The following is an 18,418-nucleotide window of genomic DNA, read 5'->3' on the forward strand; positions in this document are numbered from 1 at the left end:
TAATTTAATGCGTTATTCTAGAAGTGAAACTAAAGAAAAAAAATCATATAAACAGAGGTCCGCAAATTTTTAGTTACGAAGTTACGGTTAATAAAAGATTTTGCCTGAAATTTAGCAACTTTGGTAATATGAAGGCATCGCAAAACTGTACAGTGTTAAAGTAAAGCACGATTTCCATTTATTTTGTTGTTATTGATCTCGTGACTCTAATAAAACATGTCCCAGACGTGTATCTACAGTAGCTTTCCAGAACATCCAGACGAGCAAAGACGTAATTTCGTAAATTTTTTAATTTATTAACTACTTGAACCAACTTTTTAAATTCCAGACAATTGCACAAAGTTTTCAACAGAAGTAGTAGAGAATTTAATTTTTGGAAATTGATGGTAATAACGTTAACGCAAACTGTGTGAATATGTCAGATGACCTGCTTTTCTTAATACCATAGCACATGTGAATTTATGTTAAACCGGAAAAAACAAAGCTCAGTTCTAAGCAAGTTATACAGTGTACATACAATTTCACAATACATTCACAATAAATGTTCAAATGTGTCTCCACCGAGTTCAAAGCATTTAGCTGCATCTGTATGAACAGAGTTTGTTGCTCTTTTCAGTTTCATAGGGTTCACAACGTGAGCAAGTAATGCCTCACGTGTATTGACTTTGTTCTCATAAACTATGTCTTTCACCCATCCCCATACACAAAAATCACGGTTTCATATTAGCGAAGTTGCTAAATTTCAGGTAAAATCTTTTAATAGCCATAATTCCGTAACTAAACATTTGCGGACTTTTGTTTATATGAACTTTTTTATTTAGTTTTATTTGTAGAATAACGCATTAAATTATTTGGACATCTTCGTGAATCACCCTGCATACCATCCAACGTACCTACAAAATTATATCATTCTACGGCACGTAGTTCTGCAGGTATGACGTCATAAACATTAAGATACGCAAGAAAATAGTTTTTGCCTAATACATCTAGTATTTGACAATAACAGCACTTAGTGTCTTCCAAACCTTGTCTAATCTTTGAGTCGCTTACGAGCTAAACGTCAGATAATTGAGACATTAAGTAATCATAACTTTGGGGCATTTTTTTGTAGATCGGAGTGAGATTCTTTAAAGAATCGGAGGTGTACAGGTAGAGTTTAAATGTCATACACATCATATACGCTGGAAGACAGCATAAGCCTTCCCAATTCTGCTCCTGATCTCTGCATCTATGTCGCCATTATTACAGACAAGTTAGCCGAAGAATGGAAACCGACCAACATTCGGTTCCACTATAATTTGAGTAGATATATTTATACTTTTCTGTGCGTTTTGCTTGTCTTATCACCATTTGTTTTAAACCCTAGAGAACTATCCATTGAATCAGTTTGATGGCCAAAAAAACGATGTCATTAGAAAGCTCCAGATACGCACTTTGCAGACATCACAGAAACAGAATTTAACACAACTTGTCGTGTGGGCTTCGGCAAGTGACGAACTTGGAGCGAATGATTTCCAGTACAATAAGGCGGCGATTTACTTCGCGGTAAGAAAATAAAAATAAAAAAAAACCGAAGTCCGAACGATCGCGAATTCCGAATATTAATGATATTCTGATCAGTAAGTGTTTACTGTATGTCTGGTCTCTTCTTCACTGCTCGGTATGAGCGACTATTTGTCGAAACAGCCCCTGATGGCAGACGTCCAGTTAAGAGAACGAAATCCGTAAGTGAACGTTCCACACGTCAATAAAAAAAATAAAATCAGCCAAGCCAGTGACAGATGAATTACTGTGAACTTTTTGGTGCACAGATGAAAATAAAGGTCTGCGGGCGCTCCACGCTCTCTCCTCCGAGCCTCCGTGGTATTCGCGTCGAAAAATTTCTGCGGTATCCAAGTTTTACAGTAGCATCAAGTCCTATGTTAGGTCCGTCCTTTAAATTTCCCTCCTTTCCACAGAACAACGGCTTCTATTGGGCTGTTGTAGGGGCAGGCGGACTCTGGCTTTACGCAACCCGTGTTCCCGAGTGGTCCCGCTGTGTTTACCAGGAACCAATGTCAACTCTCCTGCCGAGATAAGGGGACATCAACTACACGGTTCGGGATCGCTTTAGACTCGTACAAACAGTTACTGTCTTCTAGTGTAGGACTTAACCATGTACCATCGAGACGTCGCTTCCAAACGGTGAGTGATATAGTTGCACGGTTCGGTAGTTTTGGTACATTACACAAATGACGTATTCACTGGCAGCATTCCCGGTAGCATTGGCAGCACTGGTACAGAAAGAAACATAAATGAATGTATTTGAGAGAAACTACGAGTTCTCTTTCTTTTCCTTTGTTTCTTTGTTTTGCACATAATTAGAACTGTGCATCGTTCAGTGTTAGCCGTTGTGTATTTCTTACTTTACAGAATATATATTGCATTTTATAAGTAACAAAAATTAGTTGATTGGGTAAATTCTGCACTTTTACGTAACCAAAGCAATTACTTTTAATGCAGTTTACATTGGCAAATATATGGTTGTTACTTGGTACTTGATAGAATGTTCTTCCTTATGATCAAAGATAAGAATTTCTATTATTGTTGATAAATAAGAAAATTATTAATGATAGCCGGCCACTGTGGTCGAGCGGTTCTAGGCGCTTCAGTCCGGAACCGCGCTGCTGCTACGGTCGCAGGTCCGAATCCCGCTTTGGGCATGGATGTGTGTGATCTCCCTAGGTTAGGTTTAAGTAGTTCTAAGAATAGGGGACTGATGATCAAAAATGGTTCACATGGCTCTCATCACTGTAGGAGTTAACTTCTGAGGTCATCAGTCCCCTAGAACTTACAACTACTTAAACCTAACTAACCTAAGGACATCACACACATCCATGCCTGAAGCAGGATTCGAACCTGTGACTGTAGCGGTCGCTTGGTTCCAGACTGTAGCGCCTACAACCGCTCGGCCACCCCGGCCGGCGTGACTGATGACCTCAGATGTTAAGTCCCATAGTGGTCAAAGCCATTTGAACCATTTTTTTTTTATGAAGAACAGAAACATGTACATAAACACGTTTTGTATAGGTTCGACGAAGTAGTGAAGCGATGTTTGATATATTTTTGTTTTTCGTTTTTAAATTTTACCTTTTTTTGAGGAAATTTCGTTTTCTAGTACTATAATACAAAATTGTAGTGCTTTCTTTATTTTTACAGCAATATCCCTATGCTTCTCATTACGGATCAACAGTTCTCGAATAAAACCAGAATTAAACGTTGTCAATTTTAGTTTGGCCATAAATACATATTTTTCATTCTTAAGTGACAGAATGGTAAATAACTATGTAGAACAAAAATTTTAGTAGGTTACCCAGTGCTTTAAGTATCCTCACTCAGTTTCTAGGCGGCTCACCGCTTCCGGTTTTAAGGGGAATCAGACTAGACACTGGTCTCAAACATAAAGAAAGCGATCGTTATGAGCCAATGGTCGTCAGATATGCAACACACTCAACGTACAGGTAACGCGGGTACAACCATAACTGACCAAAGCTGCCTGTGCGAGCCATCCACAGTGTTGGTAAACAAGTTGTGGAGTTCTCTGCACGTGTACCACAGAAAAGAAAAACATATTTGCGTGTTGCACTAGAAGAGTGAAATAAAGACAATTGTTGAAAGAACTGTATTTCGCTCTGACAATAAATGAATGTGCAGATGATATGGATGAAATCTATGAAAACCCAATGACACGAAACATTTTTGAAGAAATCCACAGAACTTCCAATACAATGAATATTTTGTTACGAATGCGCCCGTGAGACTCACATTTTTCGTTAACAGTGACATACTCATGACACAGGGAGAGGGGGGGGAAGGGGGGGGGGGGCTCATTAGTGACAAGAATCTCGTCAGAAGTGTCGCAGGGATGTATGATAGGATCTTTCTTGTTCTCTGTATACAAAAATCAGCTGACAGATAGGTTGAGCAGCAGTCTGTAGATGTATACCGATGGCGCTGTGGCGCACGGGAAACTCTCGTTTTTGAGTGACTTTAGGGAGATGCGGGTGAGTTAGACATTATTTCTGTTTGGTGTGATGAATGGCTTGCTCTAAAAGTAGAAAAATGGAAGTTAATGCATACTAGTAAGAAAAACAACCCGGCAACGTTCCGATAACCACATTAGTGGTGTGCTCCTTGACACAGTCACACCAATTAGATATCTAGGCATAACGCTGCAAAGCGATTAAGAATGGAACGAGCACGTAAGGACAGTAGTAGGTAGGCGAGTGGTCGACTTCAATTTATTGGGAGAATTTTTAGGAAAGTGTAGGTCATCTAGAAAGAAAACCGAAGGAGAAGACTAATGCGACCCATTCTTGAGTATTGCTCCAGTGTTTGGAATCCCCACCAGGTCTGATTGAAGGGAGACGTCGAAGCTATTCAGAGGCGGGCTGCTAGACTGTGTACACAAATGAAAATCCCTGACGGCCGGAGTGACCGGCCGGTTCTAGGCGCTACAGTCTGGAACCGCGAGACCGCTACGGTCGCAGGTTCGAATCCTGTCTCGGGCATGGGTGTGTGTGATTTCCTTAGGTTAGTTAGGTTTAAGTAGTTCTAAGTTCTAGGGGACTGATGACCTCAGATGTTAAGTCCCATAGTGCTCAGAGCCATTTGAACCATTTTTGAAAATCCCTGGAGGGAAGGCGATTTTTTTTTTTTTTCGCGAAGCACTGTTGAGAAAATTTAGACATGTGGCATGTGAGACCGAATGGAAAACGATTTTACTGCAGCCAACGTACATTTCGCGCAAGGACTCCGAAGACAAGATAAATTAACGATCGTACAGAGGCATATAGAGGGTCGTTTCCCGCTCTCTCCATTTGCGAGTGGGAAACAGGAACGGCAATGATCGGTAGTGGTACAAAGTACACTCCACCGTACACCGTATGCATGTAGATGTATATTGAGAGTTCACTACTTCTCGGTACTACTTTAAGGATATCGTTTCCCGTCACTGCACGTCTTTAGCCCGAAGACTGTTCAGATACAGCTTTCCGTCACTCTATCCCGTCCAGGTCTCTTTATCCTCGCATAGCCACTGCAGCCTCCATCCATTTACACCTGCTTGCCATAGCCATCCCGTGGTCTCTCTTTACAATTTTACTCCCTCCCCACAAGCATTTCCCTCCGTTACCAAACTGACAATCCCTTGACGTCTTAGGGTGTGTCATATCGCACGATCCCTTATTTTAGTCCATTTGTGCCATAGATTTCTTTTCACCCCAATCAGCACCTCCTCATTAGTTTCTGGATGTACTCATCTAATCTTCAGCATTTTCCTCTATCACCACATTTCAAAATCTCCTATTCTCTTCTTGTCTGAAATGTTTATCATTCATTTCCGTACAAAATATTCAGCAACGCCGCACCAAACTGTCAAATGAGGGCTGTGTAGTGGTCGTTGACGAATTTCACGAGTTTCCTGCAACCCAGTGCCGAAAATTCTGTTTCCTTACAGTTCCTGATAAGTGGAAATGGGCCTCACCCGAAGAGACAAAGCGCCAGGAGGAATGTTTTGAAAATTTCGTCATATGAGATCTACGAGTTTCAAAATTTCTTTCACTTAATTCCTGGGTAACCATCATTCAGAACGGGTGCATATGAAGTTCTCTATGAAGAATTCTTCTTAAGCTCATATCAGATCATCGCAGGGTAGCTACATGTTTAAGTGCTGAACCCATTGGTAATTGTTGCACATTATTCCACACGCGCCACATTTTCAGGCGTTGTTGCAGTCCGAGAACGGCCAGTAGGTTTCCTTTCCACTGCTCAACCTGTCTCTCCGAAGTTTGATGCCCACAGTTGAATAACTTTTCTATCCCACAAAAGATCGTGTTCGAATCGTCTCCGAAACGCTCGCTGAGTACTAATCGCAGAACCACCATTATGAATGAATTCCTCCACAAGAAAAGCTCGATGCGCAGCAAGCCACGATGCGGCGCATATTAAAAATGGAACGGACACCGCTTTCACACAAAACTCACTCCACATCGGTATCCTAGCGACAACTCGCACGCCGGCTACGTGAAATGCAGGAGGTTTTATTGCCGCACTCTGTGCTTAAATGTATTACGCGTTAGTGTGTTACGTCTAGTATTTAACAAGAATTACGAGTTTCTTTTTGTTGTGGATGTATTAACTTAAAGCTACTATTAATTGAGCCCAGTTGTCCACAGCAGAACAAAAGTGTTTCCCTGCTATGTTGTTGTTGTGGTCTTCAGTACAGAGACTGGTTTGATGCAGCTCTCTATATTACTCTATCCTATGCAAGCGTCTTCATCTCCCAGTACCTACTGCAAACCACATCCTTCTGAATCTGCCAAGTGTATTCATCTCTTGGTCTCCCTCTATGATTTCTACCCTCCACGCTGCCCTCCAATACTAAATTTGGGATCCCTTAATGCCTTAGAACAAATCCTGCCAACCAATCCCTTCTTCTAGTCAAGTTGGGCCACAAATTTCTCTTCTCCCCAATTCTATTCAATACCTCCTCATTAGTTATGTGGTCCATCCATCTTATCTACAACATTCTTCTGTAGCACCACATTTCGAAAGCTTCTATTCTCTTCTTGTCCAAACTACTTGTCGTCCATGTTTCACTTCCATACATGCCTACACTCCATACAAATACTTTCAGAAACGACTTCCTGACATTTAAATCTATACTCGATGTTAACAAATTTCTCTTCTTCAGAAACGCTTTCCTTGCCATTGCCAGTTTACATTTTATATCCTCTCTACTTCGACCATCATCAGTTAGTTTACTCCCCAAATAGCAAAACTCATTTACTACTTTAAGTGTCTCATTTCCTTATCTAATTCCCTCAGCATCACCCGATTTAACTCGACTACATTCCGTTATCCTCGTTTTGTTGTTGTTGATGTTCGTCTTATATCCTCCTTTCAATACACTGTCCATTCCGTTCAACTGCTCATCCAGGTCCTTTGCTGTCTCTGGCACAATTACAATGTCATCGGCGAACCTCAAAGTTTTTATTTCTTCTCCATGGATTTTAATACCTACTCCGAACTTTGCTTTGGTTTCCTTTATTGCTTGCTCAATATACGTATTGAATAACATCGGGGAGACGCTACAACCCGGTCTCACTCCCTTCCCAACCGCTGCTGCCATTTGGTTTCTGTACAAATTGTAAATAGCCTTTCGCTCCCTATATTTTACCCCTGCCACCTTCAGAATTTGAGAATATTCCAGTCAACACTGCCAAGAGCTTTCTCTAAGCCTACAAGTGCTAGAAACGTAGGTTTGCCTTTCATAATCTATCTTCTAAGATAGATTGTAGTTGGATTAAATCAGGCGATGCTGTGAGGATGAGATTAGGAAATAGGGCACTGGACGCATTAGATACAACTGCTGAGAAAAACAGCTGATGATCGCCGAACTAGAGACGATATAAAGCGCACCACTGGCAATAGCGACAAAATTCATTTCTGTAGGTATTTGTCTGGAGTGCATGGTAACGGATAATTCAAACCATTATTGCCGCATGCTAGAGATCTTCCTCCAACCTAGGTTGCACCAATTTATTGAAGATCATGAAGGTCAAGAAGCATGGTTCCAGCAAGACGGAGGAACATCCCACATCTCTCGACGTTCTTTAAAATGTTGTGTGGGTTGGCTCCTGGTCACCTTGTCTCTTTGCGAGGAGACATCGCGTGATCCTCAAGGTCGCCTCATTTATCGCCTTGTGATTTTTTCTTTGGAGACACTTAAAGACTCTAGTGTACAAATATCGTCCCAGAACATTGCAAGCACTTAAAGAGGTCATTGCCCAAGAAGCGGCAGCCATTCCAAGAGAAATAGCACGAAGATGTATGGAGAACTTTCGGGATAGACTTCGCCTATATGTCAGCAGCAGAGGATTGCATTTAGCAGATATAATTTTTAAAAGCAAATAGTCCAAAATGGCAAAGTATATGTTTTTCATAAGTAAAAGTAATTTTTCTCTGACATATTTAGTTTCTGTGACAGCCTATGAAAATGAGGGAGATTTTGTTTCTGGACCCTGTACAAGGACCTTTTTTCCGTTTATTCAATCCATCCTATCCTTTTTCCGCATCTTTCACAACCCCCACGTCTTTCAGCTCTTTTCTAAAGCTTGATTTCAAAGCTTGATTTCAAAGTCTTGCTTAGATGTGACGTAGCATATGAAAATTGCTGGATTTGGACGGGTTACTCCTGTAACTGAAATATCAGATCTGAAGATGGTTCTGAATGAAACGAAACCGGTCATATGAATAAAAAAAAAATTTGCAGTCAAGACGGTTTTTAAGTAACATTATAAAATCACTGATTGCTGTTATCCCATAAGACATTATGTCTGTTTATGCAAAATGTTGCTTAATTTTTACTACGCTTTGCCCCACAGTTGGATTATCTTCTAAAAATGTTTCAGCAATCTGTTTGTACGCCCTGTTTTTTTAAATTCTTATTCGTGTGATTTTCGTGGGTCATTTTCGCCGCACAGTTGGAAAATTCTTTCCGTGTAGTCATTGGTCCACTCCTTCGCCATACTGGAAGCGACTAGAGTTCGCTGTCCCATGAAAACGACAGGAGAACTGTTCCTACACGTGCTCCACCGCAGAGACAGCCACTTGTGCGCCCAGATAATGAGGACGGATCGGCTGTTCCCGGAACTGCAACTGACTGCCTGCGGTCGATTCTCCATTGACCCACGCTCGGGGGACAGCAGGTGTTCCAGTCTGCAGGAAATACCGGTGGCCCGTCGTTATTGTCGCCTAAATCCGCTCTTGTGTGGCCAGTTTAAACCTCTTAGACAGTGGCTTCTCAAACATACACTCAGTTTCTAGTCACTGGGCTATTAACGTTTCCTTCGACTCTAGAACAGAATCTGTACCTGTGGCGTGTTTATCACACGCGAGGACTGAGTGTCTAACCGCCATGCTTTAATGTAATCAGCTTTCAGTTTGTTTTGATTTTCCACAGATCTACCCGCAACGCAGCCATGGCACCCACAGCGGAGTTCCTGTGTTCGCCGCGCGTGAGGAGCTTCAACCAGAATGTGAACAACGTCTACGATAAAGGCCTGGTGAAAATCACGCCCTCCAACTGTACGTTGCCCGTGGAGTTCATGGAGGACGCGCAGAAGATCCTAGACCTCGAGGTGAAACCAGACGACGTGTGGGTGGTTACGTTTCCAAAAAGCGGTGAGCGGATCTGTAAGAGTGTTACCTTACTTCTAGCGTACTACGTCTGCGGTTGACAGACCTTCAGAGAGAATAGCACTTACATCCATTTGATACTGTTTCGAACACTTAGGATACATTTTTAAGAACAAGAAAAAACTGAAGCTAGTTGTTACAAATAACTACACTCCTGGAAATGGAAAAAAGAACACATTGACACCGGTGTGTCAGACCCACCATACTTGTTCCGGACACTGCGAGAGGACTGTACAAGCAATGATCACACGCACGGCACAGCGGACACACCAGGAACCGCGGTGTTGGCCGTCGAATGGCGCTAGCTGCGCAGCATTTGTGCACCGCCGCCGTCAGTGTCAGCCAGTTTGCCGTGGCATACGGAGCTCCATTGCAGTCTTTAACACTGGTAGCATGCCGCGACAGCGTGGACGTGAACCGTATGTGCAGTTGACGGACTTTGAGCGAGGGCGTATAGTGGGCATGCGGGAGGCCGGGTGGACGTACCGCCGAATTGCTCAACACGTAGGGCGTGAGGTCTCCACAGTACATCGATGTTGTCGGCAGTGGTCGGCGGAAGGTGCACGTGCCCGTCGACCTGGGACCGGACCAGAGCGACGCACGCATGCACGCCAAGACCGTAGGATCCTACGCAGTGCCGTAGGGGACCGCACCGCCACTTCCCAGCAAATTAGGGACACTGTTGATCCTGGGGTATCGGCGAGGACCATTCGCAACCGTCTCCATGAAGCTGGGCTATGGTCCCGCACACCGTTAGGCCGTCTTCCGCTCACGGCCCAACATCGTGCAGCCCGCCTCCAGTGGTGTCGCGACAGCCGTGAATGGAGGGACGAATGGAGACGTGTCGTCTTCAGCGATCAGAGTCGCTTCTGCCTTGGTGCCAATGATGGTCGTATGCGTGTTTGGCACCGTGCAGGTGAGCGCCACAATCAGGACTGCATACGACTGAGGCACACAGGGCCAACACCTGGCATCATGGTGTGGGGAGCGATCTCCTACATTGGCCGTACACCTCAGGTGATCGTCGAGGGGACACTGAATACTGCACGGTACATCCAAACCGTCATCGAACCCATCGTTCTACCATTCCTAGACCGGCAAGGGAACTTGCTGTTCCAACAAGTCAGTGCACGTCCGCATGTATCCCGTGCCACCCAACGTGCTCTAGAAGGTGTAAGTCAACTACCCTGGCCAGCAAGATCTCCGGATCTGTCCCCCATTGAGCATGTTTGGGACTGGATGAAGCGTCGTCTCACGCGGTCTGCACGTCCAGCATGAACGCTGGTCCAACTGAGGCGCCAGGTGGAAATGGCATGACAAGCCGTTCCACAGGACTACGTCCAGCATCTCTACGATCGTCTCCATGGGAGAATAGCAGCCTGCATTGCTGCGAAAGGTGGATATACACTGTACTAGTGCCGACATTGTGCATGCTCTGTTGCCTGAGTCTATGTGCCTGTGGTTCTGTCAGTGTGATTATGTGATGTATCCGACCCCAGGAATGTGTCAATAAAGTTTCCCCTTCCTGGGACAATGAATTCACGGTGTTCTTATTTCAATTTCCAGGAGTGTATAATTTTTAATAACACATCTTTCTTTGGTTTTGATCGACATTCAAATGAATTTACAATTACATTATTTTTTCTAAAACACGAGCGCGTGCTATGACCAATACAGATACAGTGAAGAGCCAAAGAAACTGGTACAGCTGCCTAATATCGTTTAGGGCCCCCACGAGCACGCAGAATTGCCGCAACACGACGTGGTAAGGACTCGACTAATGTCTGAAGTAGTGCTGGAGGCAGTTGACGCCATAAATCCTGCAGGGCTGTCTATAAATCCGTAAGAGTACAAGGGGGTGGAGTTCTCTTCCTCACAGCACGTTCCAAAGCGTCCCAGATATGCTCAACAATGTTCATGGCTGGGGAGTTTGTTGGCTAGCGAAAGTGTTTGAACTCATAAGAGTGTTCCTGGGGCCACGCTGTAGTGATTTTGGACGTGTGGAGAGTGGCACTGTCCTGCTGGAATAGCCCAAGTCCGTCGCCATGTACAATGGACATGAATAAATGCACGAGATCAGACAGGATGCTTACGAACGTGTCACCTGTCAGAGTCATATCTGCGGCAACCTTACAGCAGAGCAGTACGTCGATGTTATTCTACGCCTCGTTTTGTTGTCCTTCATGGCTAACCATCCTGGGCTCACATGTTAACAAGATAATGCATGCCTTCACACGACCAGATTTTCTACTTCTTGTCTACGTTCTTCCCATACCCTAACTGGGCGAGCAAGATCGCCGGATCACTCCACAAATGACAACGTGTGGAGCATTATGGGCAGGACCGTACGACATCTCAGGATTTTCACGATCTAACGCGCCAATTGTACAGAATTCAGCCGCGCGGGATTAGCCGAGCGCTCTCAGGCGCTGCAGTCATGGACTGTGCGGCTGGTCCCGGCGGAAGTTCAAATCCTCCCTCGATCGTGGGGGTGTGTGTTTGTCCTTCGAATAATTTAGGTTAAGTAGTGTGTAGGGACTGATAACCTTAGCAGTTAAGTCCCATAGGACTTCACACACATTTGAACTTTTTTTTTTTTTTTACAAAATTTGGCACGGTATGCCTCAGGATGACATCCAGCAACTCTGCCAATCAATAAGTGCTTGCATAAGGGCCAGAGGTGAACCAACGGGTTACTGACTTCCTCAATTTTTGAAGCTCGTTCTCTTGAATAAAACATCCAATTTTCCTGAAATTGTAATGATTTGTTTGTCTGTTTTTCTGTACATTACATACATCGATTTTCGTCCCTTTCGGTACGGCGTCGCATTTCCTTTCTGCCATACGGCATGGATGTGTGTGACGTCCTTAGTTTAGTTAGGTTTAAGTAGTTCTAAGTTCTAGGGGGCTGATGACCTCAGATGTTAAGTCCCATAGTGCTCAGAGCCATTTGAACCATTTGAACTTGTCTTATATAGGCGTCGCCCACCGCATCGCCATATTCTGCCTGTTTACATATCTCCATATTTGAATACGCATGCCTATACCAGTTTCTTTGGCGGCTGAGTAAAACTTGGAAGGGCAATCTGGTGATCGTACAAGTTATTCCAAATCATGATTCTCCGTCAGACGAAAATGATTAACTGAAACACGCCGTTGCTCCAAATATTATCCCGGTACAAAGCAGATCTTCTCACTCCATGCACTGTTCACTCAAGCCCACGAGATAATCTAACGACTGACTTCCTCTTCAAAACGAGACGCACTCTCCTGTCAAGGCCTGTAATTTACTGACAGCCTGCGAGTCACCTAAGACAAGCTTTCCGATTAAGTGGTTGTGCAAAGAGATTGCAAACGTACCCGGATGGATACACACAGCGGCGAACATAAAACGGGCCCCTGAGCTGGAAGGAATATGAGTGACGAAAATCAACGTACATCATCACTGTCTTACATTTTTGTTGTACAGTCCGTTATTAACTGTGTAATTAACAGTTTAAGTAACAGATTTACTTTTATTAGTTTGTTGTTGTTGTTGTTGTGGTCTTCAGTCCAGAGACTGGTTTGATGCAGCTCTCCATGCTACTCTATCCTGTGCAAGCTTCTTCATCTCCCAGTACCTACTGCAGCTTACATCCTTCTGAATCTGCTTAGCGTATTCATCTCTTGGTCTCCCTCTACGATTTTTACCCTCCACGCTGCCCTCCAATACTAAATTGGTGATCCCTTGATGCCTCAGAACACGTCCTACCAACCGATCCCTTCTTCTGGTCAAGTTGTGCCACAAACTTTTCTTCTCCCCAATCCTATTCAACACTTCCTCATTAATTATGTGATCTACCCATCTAATCAGCATTCTTCTGTAGCACCACATTTTGAAAGCTTCTATTCTCTTCTTGTCCAAACTATTTATCGTCCATGTTTCACTTCCATACATGGCTACACTCCATACAAATACTTTCAGAAAGGACTTCCTGACACTTAAATCTATACTCGATGTTAACAAATTTCTCTTCTTCAGAAACGCTTTCCTTGCCATTGCCAGTCTACATTTTATATCCTCTCTACTTCGACCATCATCAGTTATTTTGCTCCTCAAACAGCAAAACTCCTTTACTACTTTAAGTGTCTCATTTCCTAATCTAATTCCCTCAGCATCACCCGACTTAATTCGACTACGTTCCATTACCCTCGTTTTGCTTTTGTTGATGTTCATCTTACATCCTCCTTTCAAGACACTATCCATTCCGTTCAACTGCTCTTCCAAGTCCTTTGGTGTCTCTGACAGAATTACAAAGTCATCGGCGAAACTCAAATTTTTTATTTCTTCTCCATGGATTTTAATACCTACTCCGAACTTTTCTTTTGTTTCCTTGCTCAATATACAGATTGAATAGCATCGGGGAGAGGCTACAACCCTGCTTCACTCCCTTCCCAAACACTGCTTCCCTTTCGTGCCCCCCCCCCCCCCCCCACTTTTATAGCTGCTGTCTGGTTTCTGTACAAATTGTAAATAGCCTTGTGCTCCCCGTATTTTACTCTGCTACCTTCATAATTTGAAATAGAGTATTCTAGTCAATTTATTAGTTTAATAAGCATATTTTAGAATGGAATTTGAAGTCTGTTTTCTAAATGTTCTCCGCCAACATCCAAGCAAAGTTGTGCACGTCGAAGCGTGTTAAGGAAAACACTTTTCAGTACTCTTTGAGGAATGTTCGAAATTTCTTCACATATGTTGCTTTTGATGCGTCAAGTGTTCTGGGATTGTTGCGGTAGACTTTAGCCTTTAGAAATCCCCAGAGGTAAAAGACACATGGTGACAAGTAGGGAGGGTGGGGTCGCCACAAGCCCTTACTAATGGTCCTCTCTTCTGAAAAATCAGTATGTATACGAGCTAAGGACAAAGTGGTCCCATCATGCTGGAAATATGCACAACATTTTTCGTTTGGAGTTAACAGAGCCGAAAAATCATTGTAGAGTTGCAAGTAAACATGTCTGTTGACAATTTCGCTGAAGAACAATGGCCCGACAATTCTGTTACCAGATACAGCGCACCATACACCAATTTCTAAATCGTGTAACGGCTTTTGCAGTGTGCCATGGGGATTCTCTGCAGCCCAGTGTGTTGTATTTTGTGAATTAACATAATCCGACAGATGAAGCCAAGCTTCATCCGTCAAAAAAAAGGAGGAACGGCTCAGGATGTTCCCCAGAGACGTTTTCCAGCAACAAATTACAGTAATGTGTACGCTTATACTTGCCCGCTTCTTTTACTCTCTGAACAACACTCATACAGTAAGGTTTCATTTTTAAGCCACGAAGGATGCTTTGACATAACCTGCGAGATATTCCACATTGCTGTATAATCGTCGTGTTGACTTGTAGGGACTTCTTTCAATTTGTGCCGTCACGTTTGCCACAACTTGCGGTGTACGTACAGTCGGTGCCTTATTTCTCTTTGAATTAACAACACTGCCTGTCGAACGCCACTGCCTCACCATCTCCTGAATCGTTGATTTTGCAGGAATATTACTTTTCATGAAAAGTGTCACGATCAACTTTAATGGATTCAGACCGCACATATTCTTCAACAATGAACACACGTTCTTCAATGGAGTTAGGCAATACAATGAAGTACACGGTTTATAACGATTACTTTCCGTATGAGCTACTCTCACGCTACTGCCGTTGGAAGGTGGCAAAGGAACTGACAAGCTAGTAATGCAACACACGTACATTCGCAGTCCGGTTCGGGCCGGTTTTATGTGCGACATTCTGTGTATTGAGGGTACCTAGATAGACATTTCGGAGATAATTATAAAAATGATTGTTATAGATCACGGGAAAGAAAATAGGTGGCGAGAATATGGAAGATACGACAACAAGCACGTTTCACTATCAATTTCCAAATTGCACAGCCCACGCTTGGAGGATAAAGTAGCATGAAATCTGAGGCGAGTTATTGTAGAAAACTTCAAGCTACGTTTACATAGCACACTTTCCATTCGCTTGTATGTGAGGGCCTGCGCTGGTTACTTGGCTTTATGCCTTTTTTTGTCATTTTTCAACGTAGCCACCATTTCAATTGAAAGACTGTCATAGTGTTTCACTGATTACAGATTCCTTCTTCATAAAATTATGCCGCCTGGGGTGTAGAAAGCCTTTCACACCATGTTGGTCATCGTAGTGCTGCGACCTATGTGTACGAAGAGACGAAAATAACTTGGTGCCAAGTCTGCGCTGAATAGGGGATAATCAAAAACGTCCCATCTGAATTGCTTCAAAATCTCTTCGAGTTTTCGAAAATTGTGAAGGCGAGCGTTGTCATGGAAATACGCAATGGATGACAGCGTAGTGCAACGTTTGTTTTGGATGGCTCGCTTAAGGTTCTTCAGAATTTCACGGTAGACATCTGAAGTGATCGTCGTTTCATGCTCTACCAATTTAACGGGCATAACTCTCCCGGCATCGAAAACACCGTAGCCCCCTCGATGGTAAAGTTTGGCGGGCTTTCTTCGGCTTCCATGAAGAATTGGTATGGCCCCAAGCCATCGACTGTTATTTCGTTCCGGCGTTTACGTATGTGACCCACGTTTCGTCACAAGTCACAATTCTCTTCAAAAAAACCTTCTTCTTCCGCCTTGTAGTGTGAAAGGATGTTTGAGGCAGGGACTATACGTTTGGTTTTGTGAACCTCTGTGAGTAACTTCGATACCCACCGAGCATCTTGCTTTTCGGTGACAGCCTCATACAAAATGTACCAGAAATTTGCGGGAATTCGTCGCAAATTTCAGAGAGGATAAATCTTCGATTTTCACGAAGCGTTTCGTCAGTTTTCTTGACAAGATCATTACTCACAACAGAAGGCCCACATTCTTCTCTTCGTCGTAAATGTTTGTTTCACCACCTTTTTTAAAAAAATCGGACCCATTGCCGATTACACCTTCACTTGTAACATTTGGACAGTATACAGTACACAACTGACGATACATGTCTGCCGCTGAAACGTTTTGCTCGCACTTCGCATTTCACTTTTTTTTTAAATTACTATATCCATGGTTTGAGATTGTAACAAGCGAATGCCCGAAGGAACAATGTTCATACTTTAATAGCTGGAACCTTAATGAATCAGAGAACATGTAGATGTGACAATGGGGTCTCTCCGAGCCACGCTAAAACGGCGGCCGTTCACTTCAGAATCGCCCTCGTATTAAAATCATATGTTTCTGTCGAACGTTAAAAGTGGGGTGATGGCGAGTTACTATTGGGACGAGGATGGATGGTGGGCGACAAACAGTAACAAACTTTGATCCTCCGCACAGAACCTGGCCCTGGAACCACACCTGATTACCTCAACCAACGAGACTGCATTAGCTCACTCAAAAACTATAGCAGTACTTGTGGCCTCTCTTGCATATCATTTGTGATACTGCAAATTTCTGTCTGCTAAGCAAGTCTTTCGCACTGCTATTTTGGCCGTTGATAATGACAGACCACATTATATCTGTACGCGTTTCGGGCATAGCCCGTAATCGGAACATCAGATGGCGCATCGCGTCACATGATTTCGGCCTAAACATTAGTTCAGCACCTAGGTTCAGTCTGAAATCGTGTGACACGATATGCCATATTAACTACTTTTATTTCATGTTCCAATGACGGGCTATGTCCGAAACGAGTTCAGTGGTAAAATTGAAACAAGTGGACTGTTGTTATTCATCATCACCATCTTCTAAACGTTAGACTTTGTCGCTGAAACCAAGTTGCCTCGACTCTGCTGAGCGTTTCTCTTCAGTCTGCTGTTCGGATTTAACTCCATAGAGCACAGAATCCAGGCGATTCTTCCCGGTCTTCCTTTTCCTTTCTTCTCTGCAACCTTTGCTTCCAATATCGTCGTCAAGAATTCGTTGTGACCTATCCTATGATCAAAGAAATTTATTTATATCTTTTGTATGGTGGAGTTCAATTCCCTTCTTTCGTCTGATACTTTTAGAACCCACACGTTCGACTTTTGCTTCCTGTAGCTCATTTTCAGCACCTTCTCCACATCCACACTTATGTTTTTCACAGGCGTATCATGTTTCAACAGGACCTATATTTCACAGTGATACATTACTGGCCATTAAAATTGCTACACCACGAAGATGACGTGCTACAGACGCGAAATTTAACCGACAGGAAGAAGATGCTGTGATATGCAAATGATTAGCTTTTCAGAGCATTCACACAAGGTTGGCGCCGATGGCGAGACCTACAACGTGCTGACATGAGGAAAGTTTCCAATGATTTCTCATACACAAACAGCAGTTGACTGGCGTTGGCTGGTGAAACGTTGTTGTGATGCCTCGTGTAAGGAGGAGAAATGCGTACCATCACTTTTCCGACTTTGATAAACGTCGGATGGTAGCCTATCGCGATTGCGGTTTACCGTACCTCGACGTTACTGCTCGCGTTGGTCGAGATCCAATGACTGTTAGCAGAATATGGAATCGGTGGGTTCAGGAGGGTAACACGGAACGCCGTGCTGGATCCCAACGGCCTCGTATCACTAGCAGTCAAGATGACAGGCATCTTATCCGCATGACTGTAACGGATCGTGCAGCCACGTCTCGATCCCTGAGTCAACAGATGGGGACGTTTGCAAGACAACAATCATCTGCACCAACAGTTCGACGACGTTTGCAGCAGCATGGACTATCAGCTCGGAGACCACGGCTGCGGTTACCCTTCACGCTGCATCACAGAGAGGAGTGCCTGAGATGGTGTACTCGACGACGAACCTGGGTGCACGAATGGCACAACAATCATTTTTTCGGATGAATCCAGTTTCTGTTTACAGCATCATGATGGTCTCATCCATGTTTGGCGACATCGCGGTGAACGCACATTCGAAGCGTGTATTCGTCATCGCCATACTGGCTTATCACCTGAAGTGATAGTATGGGGTGTCATTGGTTACACGTCTCGGTCACCTCTTGTTCGTATTGAAGGCACTTTGAACAGTGGACGTTACGACCCGTGTTTCTGCCCTTCATTCGATCCCTGCGAAACCCTACATTTGAGCAGGATAATGCACGACCGCATGTTGCAGGCCCTGTACGGGACTTTCTGGATACAGAAAATGTTCGACTGCTGCCCTGGCCAGCACATTCTCCAGGTCTCTCACCAATTGAAAACG

The 18,418-nt window shown here is 43.7% G+C and overlaps 1 protein-coding gene across 1 annotated transcript in view; it reads left to right on the plus strand.

The window, feature by feature from the left end:
* The first annotated feature begins 2,103 nt into the window (after positions 1-2,103).
* Positions 2,104-18,418, plus strand: part of LOC126291822 (luciferin sulfotransferase-like) — a 60,252-nt gene continuing 43,937 nt past the window's right edge. The window contains exons 1-2 of the mRNA XM_049985523.1: positions 2,104-2,184; positions 9,005-9,225. Of these exons, the coding sequence (XP_049841480.1) occupies positions 2,156-2,184; positions 9,005-9,225 (250 nt within the window). The 5' untranslated portion in view covers positions 2,104-2,155. The remainder of the gene's footprint in view (positions 2,185-9,004; positions 9,226-18,418) is intronic.

This window comes from Schistocerca gregaria, chromosome 9 (assembly GCF_023897955.1).
Source record: "Schistocerca gregaria isolate iqSchGreg1 chromosome 9, iqSchGreg1.2, whole genome shotgun sequence".
Taxonomy (NCBI): Eukaryota; Metazoa; Arthropoda; class Insecta; order Orthoptera; family Acrididae; genus Schistocerca; species Schistocerca gregaria.